We start from the raw sequence: 21148 nt of genomic DNA on the forward strand, positions 1-21148 counted from the left end.
AGCAACATATTTAACCGATTAATAGCATTGCGCTAAAGTAGTTGGGGGTTTCACGCTATCTGAATTGCATCGCTAAATGATATGCCGTGCGCAATGCATTTGGCACGCTAACATACGACCTGGGCATAAATCTCTTAGCCATTGAGAGCTATTGCCGCTGCCGCTGCCGTTGCCGTTGCTGCTGAGTGCACAGAAAAGCGGTCGATGTTTAATGAATGTGGAATGCTTTGGGCCAGGGGCGAAAGCAATGATTGCTTTGAGCACTGCTCCAAATGTATCAATTTTACGTGCTTCTGCTTAGTGGTGCTAACAGCGGATCTCCTTCCCATACTCCCTCTCTCTCACTCTCCCTCTCTCTCTTCGATTTTGATTTTGATTTGAGCTCGCGTAATGAGCAGAGTTTTATGGGGTACAGCGCAAACTGCAGCGGGTTAGGCTTACGCCTGGCCGAATATGTATGAGCCCATAAAATTGATGGCCACATATACATATATCTGGGTGTGTGCGTGTGCGTGTGTGTGTGCGTGTGACGGCCCCGGCCTGTGGCAGGCTCATCAATTTGATGCCGGGACAGCCACATTTGATGTGGTGTTGAGGGCGCGCAGGCATAAAAAACCAGAGCCATTCACATAAATAACTAATAAAGTTCGCGTATAGTAGTTGCCGGATGTGTTCTCACTCTCCCTCTCTCTCCCACTCACTTTGTCTCTTTCAGTGTGTGCGAAATTGACAAATGAATGTTTGTAATGTACATTGTATAAGACTTCAGTTGAGTAGCTCCAGAAATGTTGTAGAGTTTATTTATTATTTTATTTTACTATTAGACTCCCTTTCGGAAAACGGACTTCAAAATTATTTCGGAAAAAAAATGTCCGGAAAAGTGCAAGTGCGGCTGGTGCGCTGCATGTCCGGGCAGGCGGCGTCTAAAATGAATTTACCTGCAGCACTGTGCCGCAGACTGAGAGACATCACGCCCGACGCCTACGGCACGTTGCGCAAAATGATGATACAAATGGAGCGATCCTCGTGCCTGGGCAGCAGCTTGGAGCTGACGGCGCAGGAGTTGGCCGCCAATCGAGTGCTGAAGCGCATCAAGTGCAAGGAGCTGGAGACGGGCTTCCAGAATCCAAGCCAATTCACGCCAGGTCACCACATCTACGATGTGCTCCAGAAGGTGAAGCGATCTCCGCTCTTCCGGCTGCTGCAGGACATGCCCAAGGGCGGCCTGCTGCACGCCCACGATACGGCGCTCTGCAGCACGGATTTCCTGATTGATCTCACGTACCGTGAGAATCTGTGGATCTGCACCGCCAACGAGGGCTGTCAGGCCATCGCCTTCCGTTTCTCCCAGTCGGAGCCCGTCCTGAAGGCCGTCGCCGACTGCAGGTGGCAGCCCATGAGCGAGTATCGTGACCAGCACGGCGAGCTGAAAGTGCGAAACTATCTCCGCAAGCGCTTCACCATGTACCCCTTCACCAATTTTGTATCCACGAATGAGGCGTGGCGCAAGTTCATGAGCATCTTCACGCTCCTCGACGGGCTGCTGCTCCACGCGCCCGTCTGGGCGGACTACTACTACAATGCGCTCAGGGAGATGCATGCCGATGGCGTGCAGTACCTGGAGCTGAGGTCCCTGATACCCAATCTGTACAGCCTGGATGGCTCCAAGCTGTCCATGGAGAACACCGTACAGATATACAAAGCGGAAACGGAACGCTTCCTAAAGCATCATCCCGATTTCATTGGCGCGAAGCTGATCTATGCGCCGCTGCGTGGCGTCCAGTCGAAAGTTGTTGAGAAATATGTAGAGGACTGCATTGCGCTGAATGTAAGTGAAATGAAATCAAATTTGCTCCTCATCTTGCTCAGATTCCTCTCACGAAAATCGAATAGAAAAAATTTCCCAACTTTTTGATTGGCTTCGATTTGGTGGGCCAAGAGGAGATGGGACGTCCGCTGGTGGACTTCGTGAATCCGCTGCTGAAGATGCCCGAGCACATCAATTTCTATTTCCACTCGGGCGAGACGAACTGGTTCGGCACCTCGATCGACGAGAATCTGATCGATGCCATTTTGCTGGGTACGAAGCGCATCGGGCATGGTTACGCTGTAGTCAAGCATCCTGTGGCCATGGAGCTGGCCAAGAAACTGGACATACCCATCGAAGTGTGTCCCGTCTCGAATCAGGTGCTGCAGCTCGGTCACGACTATCGCAATCATCCGGCTGCCATGCTCATTGCCAACAATGTACCGATTGTAATCGCCTCCGATGATCCCTCGTTCTGGCACGCCTCGCCCCTCACGCACGACTTTTACTTTGCTTTCCTGGGCATCGCGCCCTACACAGCGGATCTGCGGCTGCTGAAGCATTTGGCCATGAGCTCCCTCAAGTACAGTGGACTCACCGCAGAGGAGCAGACCAAGGCCCTAGAGAAGTGGAAGAAGAAGTGGGACGAGTGGGTTGCCTGTGTGATCGAGAAGGCGGAAGGCTACGCAGACTAGCAACAGAAGAAAGAAGCTGGAAAGCAGACAGCAATGAGAACAACAAATGGAGCAGAACATATTTGAATTTTCATTTATTATGTTTCATATAGTATTATCTGCTTGTTCTTGCCTCGTCTAAAAGATACAATTGATATGGGTATGGATATGAGTATGCACAAGCTTCGATCTCTCATAAATTAAAGATATATGTATATATTTAACTTGTGGGGATATGTTTTTAATTTAGTTAATATTTTTTTTCGTTTTATTTTCATTTTTCTTTTTCTTTTTCTTGTGGAGAGAGCTTTATGTCAACTATTTTGTTTTCTGTTGTCTAACTGATGTGCTCAAGCAGAGTCCTCAATACACTTACACAAGCATCGGAATATATATAAGCGAGTATATAGCACAATTATATAGTTTAAACATACACACAATCAACTCTTCGTTTAATGTTAAGTTAAGCCATTTATTGTACACCTATATAAGAAAATTACATTTATCCATTTCGGGCAACTTTTGCTTCTTGTTGTTTGTCAATTGAAGTCTCTTTTGTTGTTGTTATGTAAGCAGCTTTCTGTATATGTGTGCTCGCAAAAATACATATTAATGCCGTCTATATATATATATATATATATATATATATGTGTATATCTATATATTTGAAAGATTTCTATTCATATTTGCATATTTCAATATTTGAAACATTACAAAATATTGTTTTTGCCTTGTCTGTTTGTTGTTTAGGTATTTCGTATCGCCTGCTCTCAACTCGCTCTGTATCCACACTTACTTACACTTAATGCCTCTGCTGCCTCCTCTTTTAGCTCAAATCATAAACCGTATTGGTTTGTTTGTTTTGTTTTTTTTTACAAGCTTAATCTCAATTTTGTTCAAAATCCAAAATACATTTATATATATCAATATATCGCTATGCTGTACAAATCTTAAGTTCTACTCAACTGCTTAGCTGATCAATATGTTTTCTTCGAGAATTTTTCAAGTCTCACTTGACGCTATGTGCGTTGCCATTGTTGCTCTTCTTCTTCTTCTTCTTTCTGTTTTCTTTGCCGCTTTTCCTTTTTCCAACTGATCTCGCCCACGCTTAGCGGATAGGGTATTATATCAGGCTGCTGTTCCGATGATGAAGTCTCCTCATTGCTCTTCACATTGCCTACATTCGGCCCCTGCTGCTGCTGCTGCTGCTGCTCCCGCTGCTCCTGCTGCTGCTGCTGCTCCTGTTGCTCCTCTTCGTATCCTGACACATTCTGCAGTTCATCAAATTTGTATTTCAGCTCATTTTGTAGCATTTTGGTTGCATGCAAATGCTGTTTCTGCTGCCTTCTGCTCTGCCTGCCCCCGAATCTGGTCGCATTTGCGTTCATTTTTCGATTTTTGTCTGCGCTGCAAAACTGTGGGAGAGAGAGAGAAAAGATTCAAATTTAATGGGTATGCATTGCACATAGTATAAACTTTGAATTGAATTGTGAAATTGATAAGCAAACATAATAATAGGTTTGCCAGCAATTAAATAGTGCTTCTATGGGTTTCGCATACGTCACTAATTGATAAGAAATACTTGCTTGTAGTATTCAAGCCACTTATATAATTTCCCTTTGTGGTTATGTGCCCCGAGAGACAATTAAATTAAATTGCATTTGCAATATAATATTGCTTAAATGCACACAAATAAAAGCCAGCGCCCAGATAAGATAGACAACCACAAATCCCCCCAGCATAAAAGCCCATCTAGAAGCCAAGGAACGGGCTGGCTTCAGTGGGGCAAGAGACCACAGCAATAATAATAATAGTAATAATAATGGCAAAGACAACAGTTAGCAATAATAACTGAAATATGCAGTAATCGCTGTTGCTGTCAACCGATAAGCGATAAGTGTGCCAGAGCAATCGATAAGCCTTTAACTCTCGTACGAGCACACTTAAAGCGAGATAAATTCGACTGATATAGATAAAGCAAATAAAATTAGCTCAGAGCGATTAGCGTTAGTGAAATAATTTAAAAAATTACATTGAAATGAATATAGACCAAATTTTATAAAATTGAATACGATAATTAATATAAAAATAAATTTTAAATATTGCTCAAATTCAAAATTATGCTTAAAAGAAAAAAGAAATACATAAAAATAACAGCAAAAATTAAATAAAAAATAATTAAATTAAAAAAAAAAACACAGAAAAAATAAATAGATATAATAATAATTCAAAACAATAATACTTAAAAGAAATTCTACATAAATTTTTAAATAAATAAAAAAATAAAAAAAAAAAAAAAAACAAAACAAAACTGAAATAAAAATAGTTTTAATAAAATACAATATTAAAATTAAAACTGTACAAATAGATTATTAAAATTTAAATAAATTCTCTCTCTTAGCTTCGAATAAAATACTTAAGAATTTAACTAAAATTCAATTCAATTTATGATTTTCTGATGAGTCACGCCATAAAATGTAAAATAAGTGGATCACACAGAGATAATGATGCCTAACTGGAGACTTATCAAATTCTCTATATGCTACTGCAAATTCTAAAATTAACTTCTAGCCCCTCCAATTCAGTGTTTGTTGTTGCCCACAATAGGCGTAGGCTGATATTCTTATCTGCCTGTAGTATACTCTCATATATATATATTTCAAATTCCAATTCTCTAGCTTTGATAGCGACAAGTGCTTTGTGTTGAGTCGGACGAACGGAAGAACAGCAAAAGAGACAGACGTCTATCAAAACAAGTTTTTATAACCCCATTGTAGACGAATATATACGTATATAAAATGTAAACAAAATATAATTTTATATCCCTATAATTACTCACGATCAGAGATATACCAATGCAAAGTATTTATATTGTTTATTGTTATAAAATAGAGAAAATTGTCTATTGAAAATGGCATTGACATTCGCCTTGAATACAAATAGAACATAATCTGTGCCGCATATGATTAAAAACAATTATAAAAGCAACAACAACAACAACAGCATTTGAAGGTCACGCTAAGCTTGACTTGCACTAAGTGGTATATATATAGAATATATTCATATGCTCCATAATATTCTCTGAACTTTACATATATGTAGAATAACTCATATTAAAACTAATTATTTTGACGCATGTTTTGGTCAGATCTGGAGCAAGTCCAGCCCTAATGATTGGGGTCAGCCTAGTCAGCCTAATATTAGTTTTAACTATAATTGCTGATCAGTCAAGTCAAGTCAGAGCAACAATTTGCTGAGTCGCTGTGCTCTCAGAATAGAATATAAAACAGCTGAAATCGCCGCTGCTCGCTCAGTTGCCAGCGAAACGTGAAGCCAGACGACGATTCTAATCTGGTCGGAGAGCATTTTATATAGTATAGAGAAACCGAAATCATGAGCACGCGCACGACAGCTGAGAGAAAGACGAAGCAGACGGCGCGCATTGTTGTTATTGGGGCCGGAGCTTCGGGCATTGCGGCAGCCACTCGGCTGCTGGAGCTGGGCTTTCGGAACGTGAAGATCTTGGAGGCGGAGAGTCGCGTGGGCGGACGCATCAATACCGTGCCGTTCGGCGACAGCGTGGTCGACAAGGGCGCCCAGTGGTGCCACGGCGAGGGCACCAATGTCGTCTACCAGCGGGTGAAGAACTTGAATCTCTTGCACGCCACCGGCGATGCTCTGAAGGCCACGTACTTCGTGCGCTCCAACAAGGAGATCCTGAGCGAGGAGACAGCCCTCCAGCTGACCACGGCCGTGGAGATGTCGCTGCCCACGGAGCCGAATGAGGCCAACGGCTCGCTGGGCGACCACTTGACGAGCAACTACTGGCAAATTTTGTCCAAGTCGCCAGCTGTGGATCGCACCGTGGCAAAGGAGCTGCTGGACAACCTTCAGAGATTCCGCTGCTCCTTCACGGCCTCGGATCATTTGTTCGAGGTCTCGCGCCGTGCCCACCTGGAGTTTGCCAAGGACGGGGGCGAGTTCATGCTCAACTGGCGCGACAAGGGCTACAAGACCTTCCTGCGCGTGCTGATGAACGCCAAGGCGGACCAGCCCGAGGATCTAGGCGTGCTCAATGGGCGTGTGCAGCTGTACAAGCGCCTCACCGAGATCAACTGGGATGGCACCGGAGAGCTGCTGCTGCGCTGTTGGGATGGCGAGGTGCTCACTGCGGATCATGTCATCTGCACCGTCTCCTTGGGCGTGCTCAAGGAGCAGCACCAGAAGCTCTTTGTGCCGCCGCTGCCTGCGGCCAAGGTGCGAGCCATCAATGGCCTCAAGCAGGGCACTTTGAACAAGCTGTTCCTGGAGTATGCTTCGCTGGTCTTGCCCAAGGATTGGTCCGGCGTCAACTTCCTCTGGCTGGAGGAGGATCTGCAGGAGCTGCGCGGCACCGAGCGCTTCTGGCTGGAGGGCGTCTTCGGCATCCATCGCGTTTTGCACCAGCCACGCCTCCTGCAGGGCTGGATCATAGGCGAGCATGCTCGCTACATGGAAACCCTCACCGAGGAGCAAGTGCTCAGCGGCCTGCAGTGGCTCTTCAACAAGTTCTTGCCCTTCGACATGCCGCAGCCGTTGAGGCTCATGCGCTCCCAGTGGTACTCGAATCCCAACTTCCGCGGCAGCTACAGCTCGCGCACCACCTACACGGATGAGCTGCGCACCGGTCCCTGGGATCTGGAGACGCCCCTGCTCAATGCCGATGGCACGCCGAGAGTTCAGTTCGCTGGCGAGGCAACCAGCAAGACGCACCACTCCTCAGTACACGGCGCCACCGAAACCGGTTGGCGCGAGGCGGATCGCCTCAATGCCTACTACAGCGCTCGAAACGCGTAAAGAGATCGTGAGGTGGGCGTGACACGATTACGAAATAATTGCCCAATCATCGTATAAACGTGTATCTCGCTTACAAATTAAAGTTCATTTGCATTGCAAAATTATATAATAATAAAAAAGCAAAAACAAAACCAGAATACATTAAATCTATAGAAAGAGAAAGAGGCAAAGAAGGTAAGAGTATGTGACTATAAAATGTATTTATTTACAGTTTAGCGCCGCTGTTTATATATAGGGCATGCGTATAGAGAATCTATGTAAATATACATGAACTGAATACTCTTGAAATATTCCAGATGGAAGGTATTCTTAGATATTTCTTCACATGGTTCTTCATATCATAACAGATTCAGTTCACAGAATCTCTCTCTCTCTCTCTCTCTCTCTCTCTCTCTTTATAATATATTTTAATTAAAACTCTTACTCTTAGGATGAGTAGTTAAATATTATCTCTTACATGTTTGTATATATAAAATATTTTATATATACAAATTAATAACAACAAACTCTGTTTTACATATTTATTTTGCTTCTAATAAACTAATTTTTATAATAAAATATTTGAGAGTATTAAATCTAGGGTATAGACCAGTCAGTCATCATAAACGTCTTTTATATTTATTTTCATATTATTTCTACTACCCGCTCAGCAAACAATTTATCAACAAAGTTCGTTGAGAACTTTCGTCAAGTTTCATTAGCACACTCTTAAGACACCCTGTATACGGTGCTATAAGCTCTTTAGTTCCAAGCGTGCTCTACAATTATGAAATATTAAATATAGAAATAAAAAAAGTCTTGTGCAACTCTCAATGTCAAAATTAAAGGTAAACTAATTTTCTTAAAATACATTTGAGAGTGTATCGAAAAATGCAGGGTATTCCCAAGTCAGTCAATACAAATATGCATTATATTTATTTTTTTTAAGACTTTTATTGTCGACTCAGACGCGAACAAAGTGAGAAAAGAAGAGAACATTCGTCGAGTCCCATCAGCACAATTGTTAAGACACCCCGTACTCGGGGCATTGGAATCTATCCCAGTTTAACTTCAAGCAAGCTCTAAAATCCTGACATATTAGAACGATAAAATGAAACACAGAAATTGTAGAGGCATGTGCAAATCTCAATGTCGAAATAAGGGTAATACTTAAATAAATAAATGCAGCTGCTGATAACAGAAAACCACAACACAGACAAAACACACAATTTAACCCCATCGGCCCTTATCGAAGCCCAAGCATACATACAAATAAATAGAAGTACTATTCGCCCAGACTAGACAGTAACAGGTGCAGACCTAAGACACACACACCATGAGCAGTTGTCCAGTCGCTCAGCGCGCTCGCCTGCAGAAGGAGTCCAAGGAGACAGCTCGCATTATCATCGTTGGATCGGGTCCGGCGGGCATTGCGGCTGCCACTCGGCTGCTTGAGCATGGCTTTCGGCATGTGCGGGTCTTGGAGGCAGAGGATCGCATAGGCGGACGCATCAATACGATTCCATATGGGGACAACGTCATCGACCTGGGCGCCCAGTGGTGCCACGGCGAGGTGGGCAATGTGGTCTACGAGCGGGTCAAGGATCTGGACATGGTTACCAAGTCAGGCGACTTCATGAACACCTTTCGCTTTCTCCGATCCAACAGGGAGCTCGTGCCGCAGCCCACAGCCAATGCGCTGAGAACAGCTGCGGAGAACTCCATACCGGATGGACCGAATGCCTACGATGGCTCCATGGGCGACTATCTAACCCACAAGTACTGGCAGGAGGTGGCCAAGATGACCGATGTGGATCGCGCCATAGCCAGCGAGGTGTTCGAAAGCTTCAAGCGAGGCGAATGCGGCACCGAGGGCTCGGATACTTTATTCGAGCTTTCGGGACGCAGCCACCTGGAGTTTGTCGAGTGCAAAGGGGATCTGTTGATCCATTGGCGGAATAAGGGCTACGCGAGCTTCCTTCGACTGCTCATGCAAGCCAAGGAGGATGTGCCCGGAGATCTGGGCGTGCTCAATGGTAAAGTCCAGCTGAGCAAGCGCGTCTCCCAGATCAACTGGGAGGGGGATAATGACCTGGTGCTGCGATGCTGGAATGGAGAGCTGATGGCAGCGGATCACATCATCTGCACAATGTCCTTGGGTGTGCTGAAGGAACAGCATTGCAGCCTCTTTTTGCCCTCTCTGCCGGAAGCCAAAGTGCGAGCCATCAGAGGACTCAAGCTGGGCACCGTCGACAAGCTCTTCCTGGAGTTTGCAGTGCAGCCGCTGCCTCAGAACTGGTCGGGCGTTCATTTCCTCTGGATGGAGCAGGACCTCAAGGAGCTGCGTGACAGTAAACATTTCTGGCTGGAGAGTGTCTTCGCCATTCATCGATTTGAGGATCAGCCGCGCATGCTGGAGGGCTGGATCATTGGGGAGCATGCGCGCTACATGGAAACCCTGCAGAAGGACGAGGTGCTCGAGGGGTTGATGTGGATGCTCCGCAAGTTTCTGCCCTTCGATTTGCCGCAACCAAAGAGCTTCCTGCGCACCCAATGGCACTCGAATCCGCATTTCCGTGGCAGCTACAGCTTCCGCAGCACCTACACTGATGAGCTGCAGACCGGCCCCTGGGACCTGGCGGCGCCCCTGACTAATGCTTGCGGTAAGCCAAGACTGCAATTCGCTGGCGAGGCCTCCAGCAGAACCCACTACTCGACGGTGCACGGCGCCACGGAGACGGGCTGGCGGGAGGCGGATCGCCTGAACGAATACTATGCCCGTGGGAGCAGTGCTGTGAGCCGAATGCAACCAGCTAACTAGATCAGTTCAAATGAACTGAATTGGCTAATTCCTGGTTCAAAATTCAAGCATGAGAAAATATACGACAATTTCTGAAACATCCAAACGTAGCTTTTACCTAAGGCTACTCCTCGGCCCTGTCAAGCGAGTGACCAGAGCCCGGACAAACAGGGGCATTTTCTCTGATTGTCGCACGTATCCGACTGGCTGGACACAACTGCTGTCCACTGGCTGGGCAAAGCCGCAACAGATGTAGCCAACTTGCTAAGCGAAGGGGAGGAGGGACGACCTCACTCTCTCTCTCTCTCTCTCTCTCTCTGTGCATATGTAATGTGTATGTGGGTAATCTGCGAGCAGAGCTGAGCTGACTATGAGGCGTGCTGGCAAATACATGAAACCGGGGACTCTAATGCCTTTTGGCCTCTGCGTGGCATAAATTTGAATTTTCAACATTTAGGTAGCAGCCCCACTGGCAATGGTTAAAACATTTTCCAGGCGAGGCAAGTCCAGTTGATTTGAGCTGTGTGTGGCGTGGAGAGGGGCAGACTGAGGGTGTTTGTGAGCTTGCGGGTTTTGTGGCATTGTTTTGTCCGGCTTCTGTCGAAACTGATTTTTGCCGTTGCATTTCTCTTCCTATTTAGACGTTTTGCATGTGTTAAGTGCTCGGCCACGCCCCCCACTCGCAATAACAGTGCAATTACATTGTTGTGTGCGGCTCGTTCGCTTGCAAATGAGTTGGTCAACATGTTTGGGCCCAACACTAAAAGTGCTCCAAACTGTGGCCTCTTTCCATGCTCGAATGAATATGCAGCCCATGTGGCGGCAATTCAGCTACTCATTTTCATTTCAAACCGAAACACTTTTTGTCTTTGGGATAACACTGCGCATATTGAACAGTTTCGGGGCTAGTCAAAGGATCAGAAAGTTCAGGTGGGGGTAAGAGGTCTTGGCGTGTTCCCTATATATTGCAGCTACCTCCCCGACAAATGCCTTCGAGGCATATGACCCATCCCCTTCCAGTGACTCCCCCTTGACAGTTACCTCCATGTCTAATTGTAAATCACATTGTTTAGTTTAATTTTCAATTTCACAATCATTATGAATGCCAATCAATATAAAGCGCAACAGAACTTGCTAAGCACTTCTACTGGCTTCTGCACATTGTCTATTATCTAGCCCTCAAAGTCGGTGTGTTCGGGAGCGATAGTAGGTGTTCAGGCGCTCCGCCTCGCGCCAGCCCGTCTCTGCTGCGCCATGGACCGTCGAGTAGTAGTGCTTGTGTGTGGCTTCACCCGCGAACTGTAGCCTTGGTCGGCCGCCCACGTCGAGCAGCGGCGCCTCCAGATCCCAGGCGCCGGTGCGCAGCTCGTCCGCGTAGGTGGTGCGAAAGGTGTAGCTGCCTCGGAAGTTGGGATTCGCGTGCCATTGGGTGCGCAGGCAGCGCAGTGGGTGTGGCAAATCGAAGGGCAGAAACTTGCGGAAGAGCCACAGCAAGCCCTCAAGCACTTGCTCCTCGGTCAGCGTCTCCATGTGGCGGGCATGTGCGCCAATGATCCAGCCCTGTAAGATGCGGGGCTGATATGACACGGGATAGAATCCAAATACACTCTCCAGCCAGAAGCGTTCGCTAGCACGCAACTCCTCCAGATCCTCCTGCAGCCAAAGGCAACTGAATCCTGGCCAATCTGTGGGCAGTGGGCGCACAGCGAACTCCAAGAAGAACTTGTCAACGGTGCCCAGCTTGAGTCCATTGATGGCTCGCACCTTGGCCTCGGGCAAGGCGGGGACAAACATGCTGGCATGCTGCTCCTTCAGTACTCCCAAGGACACCGTGCAGATGACATGATCCGCTGTAATCACTTCTCCATTCCAGCAGCGTACGATTAGATCGCCAGCCCCCTCCCAGTTAATCTGCGATATGCGCTTGTTGAACAGCACTCGGCCTTTGAGCATTCCTAGATCATCGGCCTCATCACTTCTTGCATTCATCAGCAGTCTTAGGAAGCTCTTGAAGCCCTTGTCGCGCCAGTTGAGCAGCAGCTCACCCTCGCAGAGCCAGTATTCCAAATGCCCACGGCCGGAGACTTCGTACAAATGATCAGCAGCCTCCACGGAGCTCTCGAACTTGTGAAAGTTCTCGAGGAATTCTTCGGCTATGGCACGATCGATTGGCGGCAGCTTGGCCACCTCATTCCAGTATTTCTGTGTGATATAGTCACCCAGCGAGCCTCTGAACTCGACGAGTTCCGCTTGTCGTTCCGGAATCGAATTGAATGCAATACTTTTCAAGTTATCCGCAATATCATCGGGCAGTGTCTGCTTGTTGGAGCGCACGCACTTGTAGGTCTCATAATGATCCTCGGTGTCCTCCAGCAAGTCCAGCTCCTTGACTCGCTCATAGACGGCATTGCCCACTTTGCCGTGGCACCACTGCCCGCCCAGATCCACCACATTATCCGCAAACGGAATTGTGTTAATGCGTCCGCCAATGCGATTCTCCGCCTCCAGCAATACTATGTTCCTAAAGCCCTGCTCCAGCAGTCGTGTGGCCGCCGCAATGCCCGCCGTGCCGGCACCAATAATCACGATGCGAGCGGTTCTCTTTGTTATGTTCATTGTGCTACTGTATGGATGCACAGGCCTCCCTCACACGTCATTCACGCTAGACGTTCGGCTAGCAACTGAATTGCTCTAACTCTTTCGGCTCTGTCCAGCCGGCTTCTCTCTCAGCGGTCAACGTGGCGTAGCGACGCTCATCGATCATGAGCAGTTCGACCGATGTGTTTACTTGACTAATCGATGACAGGCTCTCTCTACTCTCTACTCTCTCTCTCTCTCTCTTCTCTTATACAAGCTTTGATGTAATCATAAGATAAATTCATATATCGTTGCTTACAAAGATTATTTATGAGGCATAAATTGTAAAGCAAATTATCTTTGTTGACAGCGAAATATTTATTCTGTGCAAACATAGATTTTGCAACGCAAATAACAGCAAATAATTAAGTAAATATTATCTTTAAGACTTTCTTTTAGCACATTTGTAGACTTTGTAAGCACATGGCCATAAAAAAGGTTTTATGTAATTTGTGTCGTATAAAAGTATATATATCAACTAAATTGGCTGATAATAATAGCCAATATAGTTGATAAAGTAGATCGATTTTACTTAAAAGCAAATTATTTATATTTACAAAAGAGTTGTCCATGGAGAAGTTTAAGTGGAATCTGTTGTGAGAGTGAGGCTCAGTAAATTGAGTGTAACCATTAGGAAGTGAACTCTTCTAGTCATGGAATCCGTCATTAAATTGTATTAGTAGACATTTGCCATTATTCTATATGTATTTCTACCTCTGTCGAATCTCACTCTGTCTGTCTCTCTCTCTCCCTCTCTCCCTTTAATAATGTCCTAACTGAACTTTATAGTTTACTCGTTTGCAGTTGCCACCAAACTAAACCACTGATAAACTCGCACATGAACTGAAAGCCCACACACACACACACACACACACACACACACACATAGAGCTCTTTGGGAATCGTATGTAAGTGAAAAATAATCATGAATGCGAATGTATAGGGAAACAATGTAACAGTCGGTAGTACTAGTTGCCAGTGGTTGTCGATGGTTGCCAGTGGTTGGCAGTGGTTGGCGGTGGCAGAGCGATTTGATGAATGTATTCATAAAAATCCAATCATTGCAATTGCAGCAGGAACAGCAGTAGCAGCAGCAGCACTTCCCAAATAGAAATACAAATACCGAATAACTAAAACAACAACTACAATGGAATGATGGGAGCGAGGGGCGAGGGCAAAAGGCATTCAAGATGAATACGCCCAAATAATGGGAAAACACAACAGACAGCTGAGTGCGAACTTCAGCAAACGAGCGACTGACTCTGAACACGGGCCCATATTCCACGCCCACGCCTAACGCCCCACCACCCCAGCGCCTCACGGATCCGCATCACAAAAACAGTCAACAGAAAAAATTGCAGTAATATTTTTTTACAAAAAAGCAAAACAAAGCATTTGTGCATAGAACATGAAACGCAAAAAAAAAAAAAAAACGAGTAAACAAAAACAAAGAGAAAATAATAATGCAGAGCAACGAATATGGAATACCCTCGTAAAAAAATATCTGCGTTGGAAAAATACGAAATTTATTTGAAAATAAAAAATATAAATATTCAATAAAGTGGGCAATGCTTTTATTTATTTATTTAAAAAGAATAAATAAATATTTAAAAAATATTTAAAATAAATTTAATAATACAGAAAATGATATTGAATGAAAAATTAAAAAAAAAAATGGTCTCAAAATATAAATGTTTATAAAAAAATGTTATTTAAATATAAAAAAATTTGTTGCATCGAATTTATATGAAAATTTTACTTCTGAAAGAATTGTCTAATTATAAATGCCCAGAAATCCATTTAATTGTAATACTTAGAAAAATTTGTCACGAAATATAGTTTTTAAATAGTTTATAAAATATTCTTGGTAAATGATTTGTCAAGCGCTGTCATCTTCATGCAAATACCCCACCAAAAAGGGTATCGAGAATAAAGCAAAGAAATCGTTTATAAACAAGAACAACAAGAAAAATGCGATTAAAATGACAAGTGAAAGCAATTTTCGTGCAGCTGCTGTGGATAATGGAACAGAGTCAGTGAGAGAGAGAGAGAGAGAGAGAGTAGAGAGAAGACTATATAGGGGAACTGAGGGATAGGGTTGGGCTGTTGAGTGAGTGCTATTTGGCATGGAATGGAATGGCAATATACAGACATATACACATACATATATAAGAAGGCACAAAAATATGACTACGTTTAGTGGATGGGAATATTACATTTACAGGCACGCCCCCTTTCGAGGCTGTACTCACATTCTTGCTGCATTCACATTTTAGTATCCATTCGACGGCAACGAATTTATTCTCAATTTGTATTTGATGCGATTGCAGAAATTCCTGATCGATGGGCTCCAAGCCAATGGTGTTCCATAACTGTCCTTCCGGCTGCCAACTGTCGACTGCCTCGACTGCCTCGTCCTGTTGCATGCGCTTTTGTACGTAGTTAATTGGATCAACGGCATTTAAAGGGCACAGCAGCTCCACCTGCAGGAAAAAGAGGTGAGAAGAGGAGAGAAGAGAGCAGAGAAAGCTTGTAAATGTAACGAGTGGAAATTACGACAAGAGTTACGCTCCTGTCTAAAGGCAACAGTTTAATAAATCGGAAATTGCGCTCGACTCGATTTTGACAATCATCTTCAACTGCTTCAACTGCAGCTTCAGCTGCCAATTGCAAATTGACGTTTTAATCCAATTCGTTTTTTAATTAATACTCAAAGGGTGGCTCAAAAGCTAAGTCCAATCAAATAAACAACAAACAGAAAAACATTTCAATTGGATTTGCGTCAAGTTTCAGTTGAGATGAGCTTAAAGAATATAACTGAATATTTGAACTAGAATTTTCTTTGAATTTTTAAGCTTTGTTTTCTATATTTATAAAATATTTTTGTTTATTTAAAATTATTTAATTTGTTCTATTGCCCGTTAATTTCTTTATCCGATTAAATTATCGCTGATTGTATTATTGAATAATGCAATTGGCAAATCGAATTGAAATCGTGTCGAGTCGAATCGCTACAATTGAAAACTAGACCGCAACTTACTTGAATTGTTGTGGAAACAGCTGGAATGCAGCACTTGGTGCCCCGATGGCAGCTGCCGCAGAGCTTGGGGCGATAGAGCTTACGGGAGACGCACTCGCCCAGCCGGATCCGGGCAGTGCCCAGGCGCTGCAGGCTGCGGCACTCGTGGCCCTTCTGCGGAGATGATGCAAGGTAAAGAAACAGAAGCCGAAGCCGGGGCAGAAACAACAAAAACTCACTCTTATTCTGTGTGCGGGCTCCTGTTGCATATCGAGTACTTTGCCATGGCCATTCCTCTTATGATGATGCTGTTGCTGCTGATGAAGCTGGCTCCTGGCCAAGTTGTTAAATAGTCTATTGTGGCTATTGCCATAGCTCTTGCTGTTGCTCTGGCCGCTGCTCCTCTTATTGTCCTGGGCACATCTGCGATTCTCGCAAAGCCGTAAATTGCTCAATTGGTGGCAGCCGGCATGGGTGCTCGTCTGCCTTGTGGCCATGCCCAGGCCACACGGCCGACTGCAGGCGCTCCAATTGCCGCTGATGCTGCTGTTGTGGCAGGTGGCATAGACTGCAATAATGAGTGCGGAGCACAACAAAAACAACAACAGCAGAAACGTTAAAGAATATACGTATTGCTAATGCTTATGATTGGCTGCCTAATGGCCCGACTGCTCAGTGGGGCCTAAGTAACTAAATGGGCTGACTGCTTAGCAAACCTCTTTGAAGTTAACCAAGTAGCAGCAACTACGACCAACTAGCACTAAGTACGTGCAGTGGACACTGAGGAGCTAAATCATTATTTATTTAACCTAAGCACTCGGTGAGGAGGCAAATATATCTTATACAAATGCCTCTAAGCTAATGTTTGCTAAGGTTTATGGCAATCCCTCTCTCTCTCTCTCCATTTCCACTTAGCCAACATGGAATTCTTTCCATCAGCGTCGGCTTCTTGACAGATTTCACTCTTCCACTTAACCTTCATTTGATTGTTTGCCTTTCTTTGAAGGATCTGTAGATCTCTTTACGCCTAGCTTAAACATCGTATATAGGAATATAACTTCTTATGACATTTTATTCTATACGCTCTGTTCATGAATTCAGCCAAAATATTTATATACAATCAGTCTCTCTCTCTCTCTCTCTCTCTCTCTCTCTCTCTCTCTCTCTCTCTCTCTCTGAACTAAAGCCTTCAGCTCTTTTCGTTTTCGGGAGTCGGTTGAACTATTCGTTCGGTTTTCACGAACATCGTTTAGGGAGAGATACGATTGACGTTCGTCAATGCCTGATCATGTTGAGGAACCAACATAATCGGTTGCTCTCTTGACTTTTTTCTCAGAGTGACCGTAGAAAACATTCATCAAGAAAAGGTCAGTAGTTATTTGCTATGATTATGGATTATAGATTGAGCTCAAAGATAAGAGCTCCTAGAGAGTCTGGCAATTAAAGTCGAATTGAAAAATTTCTTTAGTAAGAGAAACTACATTGCCATTTACACGGGCTCTTACTGCCTGCAATCTGCTGAATCTATTAAGATATGAGAGCTGCAAGAGCTTTGACTTTACAATCCAAGTGGCGAATATTCCTTAGTCTCCATAGTACAACAAATAAAGGTTCTTCATCTTAGCCTTCTGAATGTGGCAAAGCAATTAGTGAGCTGAACAGTTGTCGATTTACAAATACATACATACATATATGTCATAAACACATACATCTATATGTATGTATTGACACATTCGTACACATGTATTCCCACATACACAATTGATGAAGGCGTTAAGCCCATTTGAAGTGAGGGCATCTTGAGAGCGCTTAATAATCTTGTTTATTTATTGCATTTTTGCGCGTTTAATTAACACTTAATCCTTGTGTAAGTAATTATGCTGCTGCTGCTGTCCATTGCCACAGGCAAGAGCAGCAGCAACAATATCATCAACAACAACAACAGCAGGAGGAGGAGGAGGAGGAGAAGGAGGAGGGGGAAGAGCAACAGACGCTCTCGACTGTTGCCTTGTCATGGAATAATTCATCTTCATAAATATGCGTTGCGCTTTTGGCTGGGCGCTTAAACAGCATTAAGTTGTGCCAGGACATGGCAACTGGCTGCCCCTGGGCGCCATTAGCACAGGACCATGGCCAAGCCGAGGCCGAAGCCACAGCCGCAGCGAGCAAAGAGAAACGAGAGAGAGAGAGAGAGAGAGAGAGTGTGTAAGAGAGAGAGAGAGAGAGAGAGCTGTGGCCATAAACGCACTTATAAAACAATAACAAAGCCTTGGACCACAGATCCCGCCGTTGGCTGAGAAGCGGCACAGGCAAACACAAACACAGGCACAAATATAAACAGACACACGCACACACACACGCACAACTTACCATCAGCTGTTGGATTCTCACAAAGCCACATTTTGCAACAGTGGCCGGGTACCTCGACCAGACGCGGTGATCTGCATGAAATCGTGTCCTCCGGCGCCGGCAGCTGCTCGTTGGGGCACAGCGTGGAGCAGGCATGGCGTCCATTCTGCAAGCAGCGAAAGCAACATTAAAATACATTAAATTTCGGCAGAGAGCAGTCTGTTGCTGTTGTTGTTGTTGCTGCTCGTGTTGTCTGCTATTTTGTTTGTCTTATCCCGCCCCCCTCCCCCACGCAAATAAAGTCATATTCAAGCGCATCTACTCTATGTATTGGCTGGAACGTAAGCTGTTTGTCTAAGCTCCAACTGGGTTTGGCTCCTTCCTTTATGGTTGTCTGTCCAAATTGCAATGGATAAATTGAGAGAGAGAGTGTATGGATGTATGTGTGTGTGTGTGTGTGTGTGTCTGGGTGTGTCTCTGTTATGGCGCCATGATAAACGGCCGCAGCAAGCAATAGGTGTGAACAGACACGCACACTTGTAGACATATCGAGCAAATGTACACACATACACACGCACACACACTCGTGGCAAACAAATGTGCGGCCATTAAGCAATGCCATGGATTTCGCTTTCAGCCAGATTTAGGCAATCCTTTTGCATTCTTTTGATATAATTGCACGTAAATCTCATTCAAAGCATTCGCTGACTAAACAATAATAAGTAAATTGAATATTAAAACCATATGTGGTATACAGCATAGCTAGTTAGAGACTATAATAAGAATTGCTGTGTGACATATCAATATTAATATCAATATCACATAGTTTGTATAAGGCAATGGAATTTCTGGGTCATATGTGGATATAGATATGCATAAGTATAGATATGCTGCCTTTACAACTATTTTATTATAATCAGTAATATTAATATAAACATGAAACCTACGTTTTTAAATTAGATTTTAAGTTTCTGCAATTAACTATTATTAAATATTATATATGCTACGATAATCCTTCCACACATGTCTCATAATATTTATATTTATACTTTATAGCTATATAAATGTTAAGTGTTAACCCTTATGTAATGCATATCAGTCTCGCACTTCCTTCATACATACATATCAATCGCTTCACTCACTCCTCATTACATAAGATAACCCACAGCCTAACCTTATGCACACATTGCTCAATTTGTACCCACACAAGTGTTAAATGTTAACCCTTATGTCAAATTCTGTATGCCAACGACAAAGCTAAAAGGCTATCAATGGCTGGCAACTGATGCTGTTTAGTGGAACTGCATTTGACCTTAAACCGAATCTGTGGCATGTTATCGAACTTGGCCGCTCCCCGCTCCCCGCTCCCCGCCCTCCCCCAGCCCTTCACTTACCTCGCAAACGCATTGGGTTTTGCAATCCAATTTAAATGTGGCTCCATGTGCGAATGTTGTGTTGCCAACGCTGCAATTGGCTGCAAGCGGGTCCAGGCAGGGGACGAGTCCAATCGAAGCAGCCGTGTGACAGGAAGCGAGAGCAATGCCAGTTCCATTGTTGTCATGCGGCATCAAAGAGCCGATAGTAAAGCCAAAAAAAAAAAGAGAAGAAGAAAACAAACAAATTTTTGTATAGAGAGTGAGAGAGAAAGGCAGAAAAATAGAAAATAAATCGGCAGAAAACCGAGCTCGAAATAGATTTAGAAATTGAATCGAACGCAACATTTAGAGCTTTGCGGCTTTCCAGCTAATGGCTGAGAATGGAAAACAGGAATTTTAAAGCGAATATTTTTGTATGTTTCGAATGAAGAATATGTGTGGGTGTGCTATGAATTGGAAATGATTTTATATATAACTTTTGATTACATTTGACTGATATATATATAGCATGTTTCGTATGTAAATATATTACATAATTTATGTCTGGTTTATCTGCTTTGTCATCTATTCTTCCCTAAACATTAAATATGTATAATTATATCATATTAATTTAATGTGCTATATTTAACTACTATCTCTTTAAGCAGACTTGTATAAACGGTCTCTGATATAGCAAATATATATAGCAAAATAAACTATATCGCCTTTAACTTCAATCCCAACTATATTTCCCAGAAGTATCACCGCCATTAGTCATAGCTAAGGCAATGTCTTACAGATCTTGCTCTGCTATTGCAACATATGTAAACTTACATGGAATCTCCCTACAATTTCTCGTACAAACCAAAACAAATCAATCTAGCCAAATTGAACATTCACTTGCTATAAAGTGCTTTCCATTATTAGCTTATTCTAACCACAAAAGTAATTTATGTCGCATGCTGCTCGCTTAAATGAAAAATCCGCTTTTCTCATTTCCTGTTTTCTTCGAATACAGCTTGTTTTCTACAATATTCTTCGTCGTTGTTGTTGTTGTTGTTTTTTCTTTATTTGCTGACATTCGTAAAAGTAATTTTGGAATTGAATGCTGTTATTGCCATAATTACGCTGCCAAGGCTTGTTTATTACCAATTCGCTTGACTGTGCTGTCTCCCCCGAGTCGTTTCATCACATGTCAAACAGGCAAAAAAAAAAAAAAAAAAATAGCAGAGAAAACCAATTAATATCAAAGGAAGCCACACTTACTCTTATAAATTCCACACACACATACTCAGAATACACTTATACAATTACATATGTGTGGGTGCTATATTTGCGAAGCAAACAATAGACTTGACGTGCGTTTGGGCCTCATCAAAATTGATACTGACAAATGTTTTGGTTTATGGGCAACCATTAGGCCACAAAAGTTTGCTTTTGCTTTTGCTTTTTGCATTTGGAGCCTGCTGCTCCATCCAGCTCCAACGACCCACAAATATGTCTAGCCGCCAATCACAATTATTCGGATTTTGAGGCTGCCCCCACTGGATATTTGCAATTTCACAGTAACACAGGAATTTACGCAGATATACAGAGGTGGAAAATGAGGGAGCAGGAATGAAGGCACGTAGAGTAAAAGAAAGAAAGGGAGAGGGAGAGGGAGAGAGAGAGACAGCGAGCTACACCTATAGG

The 21148-nt window shown here is 43.8% G+C and overlaps 5 protein-coding genes across 6 annotated transcripts in view; 3 read left to right on the forward strand and 2 right to left on the reverse strand.

Moving 5' to 3' along the window:
• Nucleotides 1-760: 760 nt before the first annotated feature.
• Nucleotides 761-2705, forward strand: LOC6581709 (adenosine deaminase 2). Its single transcript, XM_002007395.4, has 2 exons — nucleotides 761-1828; nucleotides 1894-2705. The coding sequence occupies exons 1-2, from the start codon at nucleotides 869-871 to the stop codon at nucleotides 2500-2502; spliced, it is 1569 nt and encodes a 522-aa protein (XP_002007431.3). The 5' UTR covers nucleotides 761-868; the 3' UTR covers nucleotides 2503-2705.
• Nucleotides 2706-3150: 445 nt separating this feature from the next.
• Nucleotides 3151-21148, reverse strand: part of LOC6581714 — a 53592-nt gene continuing 35594 nt past the window's right edge. Inside the window, exons 5-10 of one of the 2 annotated variants that reach the window (XM_002007400.4) lie at nucleotides 19496-19575; nucleotides 18123-18267; nucleotides 15992-16320; nucleotides 15774-15926; nucleotides 14986-15216; nucleotides 3151-3896 (exon numbers count right to left, since the gene is read on the reverse strand). In XM_002007400.4, the coding sequence (XP_002007436.2) occupies nucleotides 3501-3896; nucleotides 14986-15216; nucleotides 15774-15926; nucleotides 15992-16320; nucleotides 18123-18267; nucleotides 19496-19575 (1334 nt within the window). In that variant the 3' untranslated portion in view covers nucleotides 3151-3500. Of the gene's footprint in view, nucleotides 3897-14985; nucleotides 15217-15773; nucleotides 15927-15991; nucleotides 16321-18122; nucleotides 18268-19495; nucleotides 19579-21148 lie in introns of both variants that reach the window. The other variant, XM_044010308.1, reaches the window with a different exon arrangement.
• Nucleotides 5786-7448, forward strand: LOC6581711 (spermine oxidase). Its single transcript, XM_002007397.4, has one exon. It carries the CDS (start codon nucleotides 5875-5877, stop codon nucleotides 7315-7317), a length of 1443 nt encoding a protein of 480 aa, XP_002007433.1. The 5' UTR covers nucleotides 5786-5874; the 3' UTR covers nucleotides 7318-7448.
• LOC6581712 (spermine oxidase) lies at nucleotides 8357-10202 on the forward strand. Its single transcript, XM_002007398.4, has one exon. The coding sequence runs from the start codon at nucleotides 8633-8635 to the stop codon at nucleotides 10115-10117; it is 1485 nt and encodes a 494-aa protein (XP_002007434.1). The 5' UTR covers nucleotides 8357-8632; the 3' UTR covers nucleotides 10118-10202.
• LOC6581713 (spermine oxidase) lies at nucleotides 11150-12889 on the reverse strand. Its single transcript, XM_002007399.4, has one exon. The coding sequence runs from the start codon at nucleotides 12710-12712 to the stop codon at nucleotides 11276-11278; it is 1437 nt and encodes a 478-aa protein (XP_002007435.1). The 5' UTR covers nucleotides 12713-12889; the 3' UTR covers nucleotides 11150-11275.

The sequence above is a fragment of the Drosophila mojavensis genome, unplaced genomic scaffold (assembly GCF_018153725.1).
Source record: "Drosophila mojavensis isolate 15081-1352.22 unplaced genomic scaffold, ASM1815372v1 contig_74, whole genome shotgun sequence".
NCBI classification, from domain to species: domain Eukaryota; kingdom Metazoa; phylum Arthropoda; class Insecta; order Diptera; family Drosophilidae; genus Drosophila; species Drosophila mojavensis.

Bases quoted from the DNA above. Each gene is read 5' to 3' on its own strand.
- LOC6581709 (XM_002007395.4), top strand. From the start codon at position 869: ATGTCCGGAAAAGTGCAAGTGCGGCTGGTGCGCTGCATGTCCGGGCAG. The intron at 1,829-1,893 runs GTAAGTGAAATG...AAAATCGAATAG, and splicing joins AGGACTGCATTGCGCTGAAT to AAAAAATTTCCCAACTTTTT.
- LOC6581711 (XM_002007397.4), top strand. From the start codon at position 5,875: ATGAGCACGCGCACGACAGCTGAGAGAAAGACGAAGCAGACGGCGCGC.
- LOC6581712 (XM_002007398.4), top strand. From the start codon at position 8,633: ATGAGCAGTTGTCCAGTCGCTCAGCGCGCTCGCCTGCAGAAGGAGTCC.
- LOC6581713 (XM_002007399.4), bottom strand. From the start codon at position 12,712: ATGAACATAACAAAGAGAACCGCTCGCATCGTGATTATTGGTGCCGGC.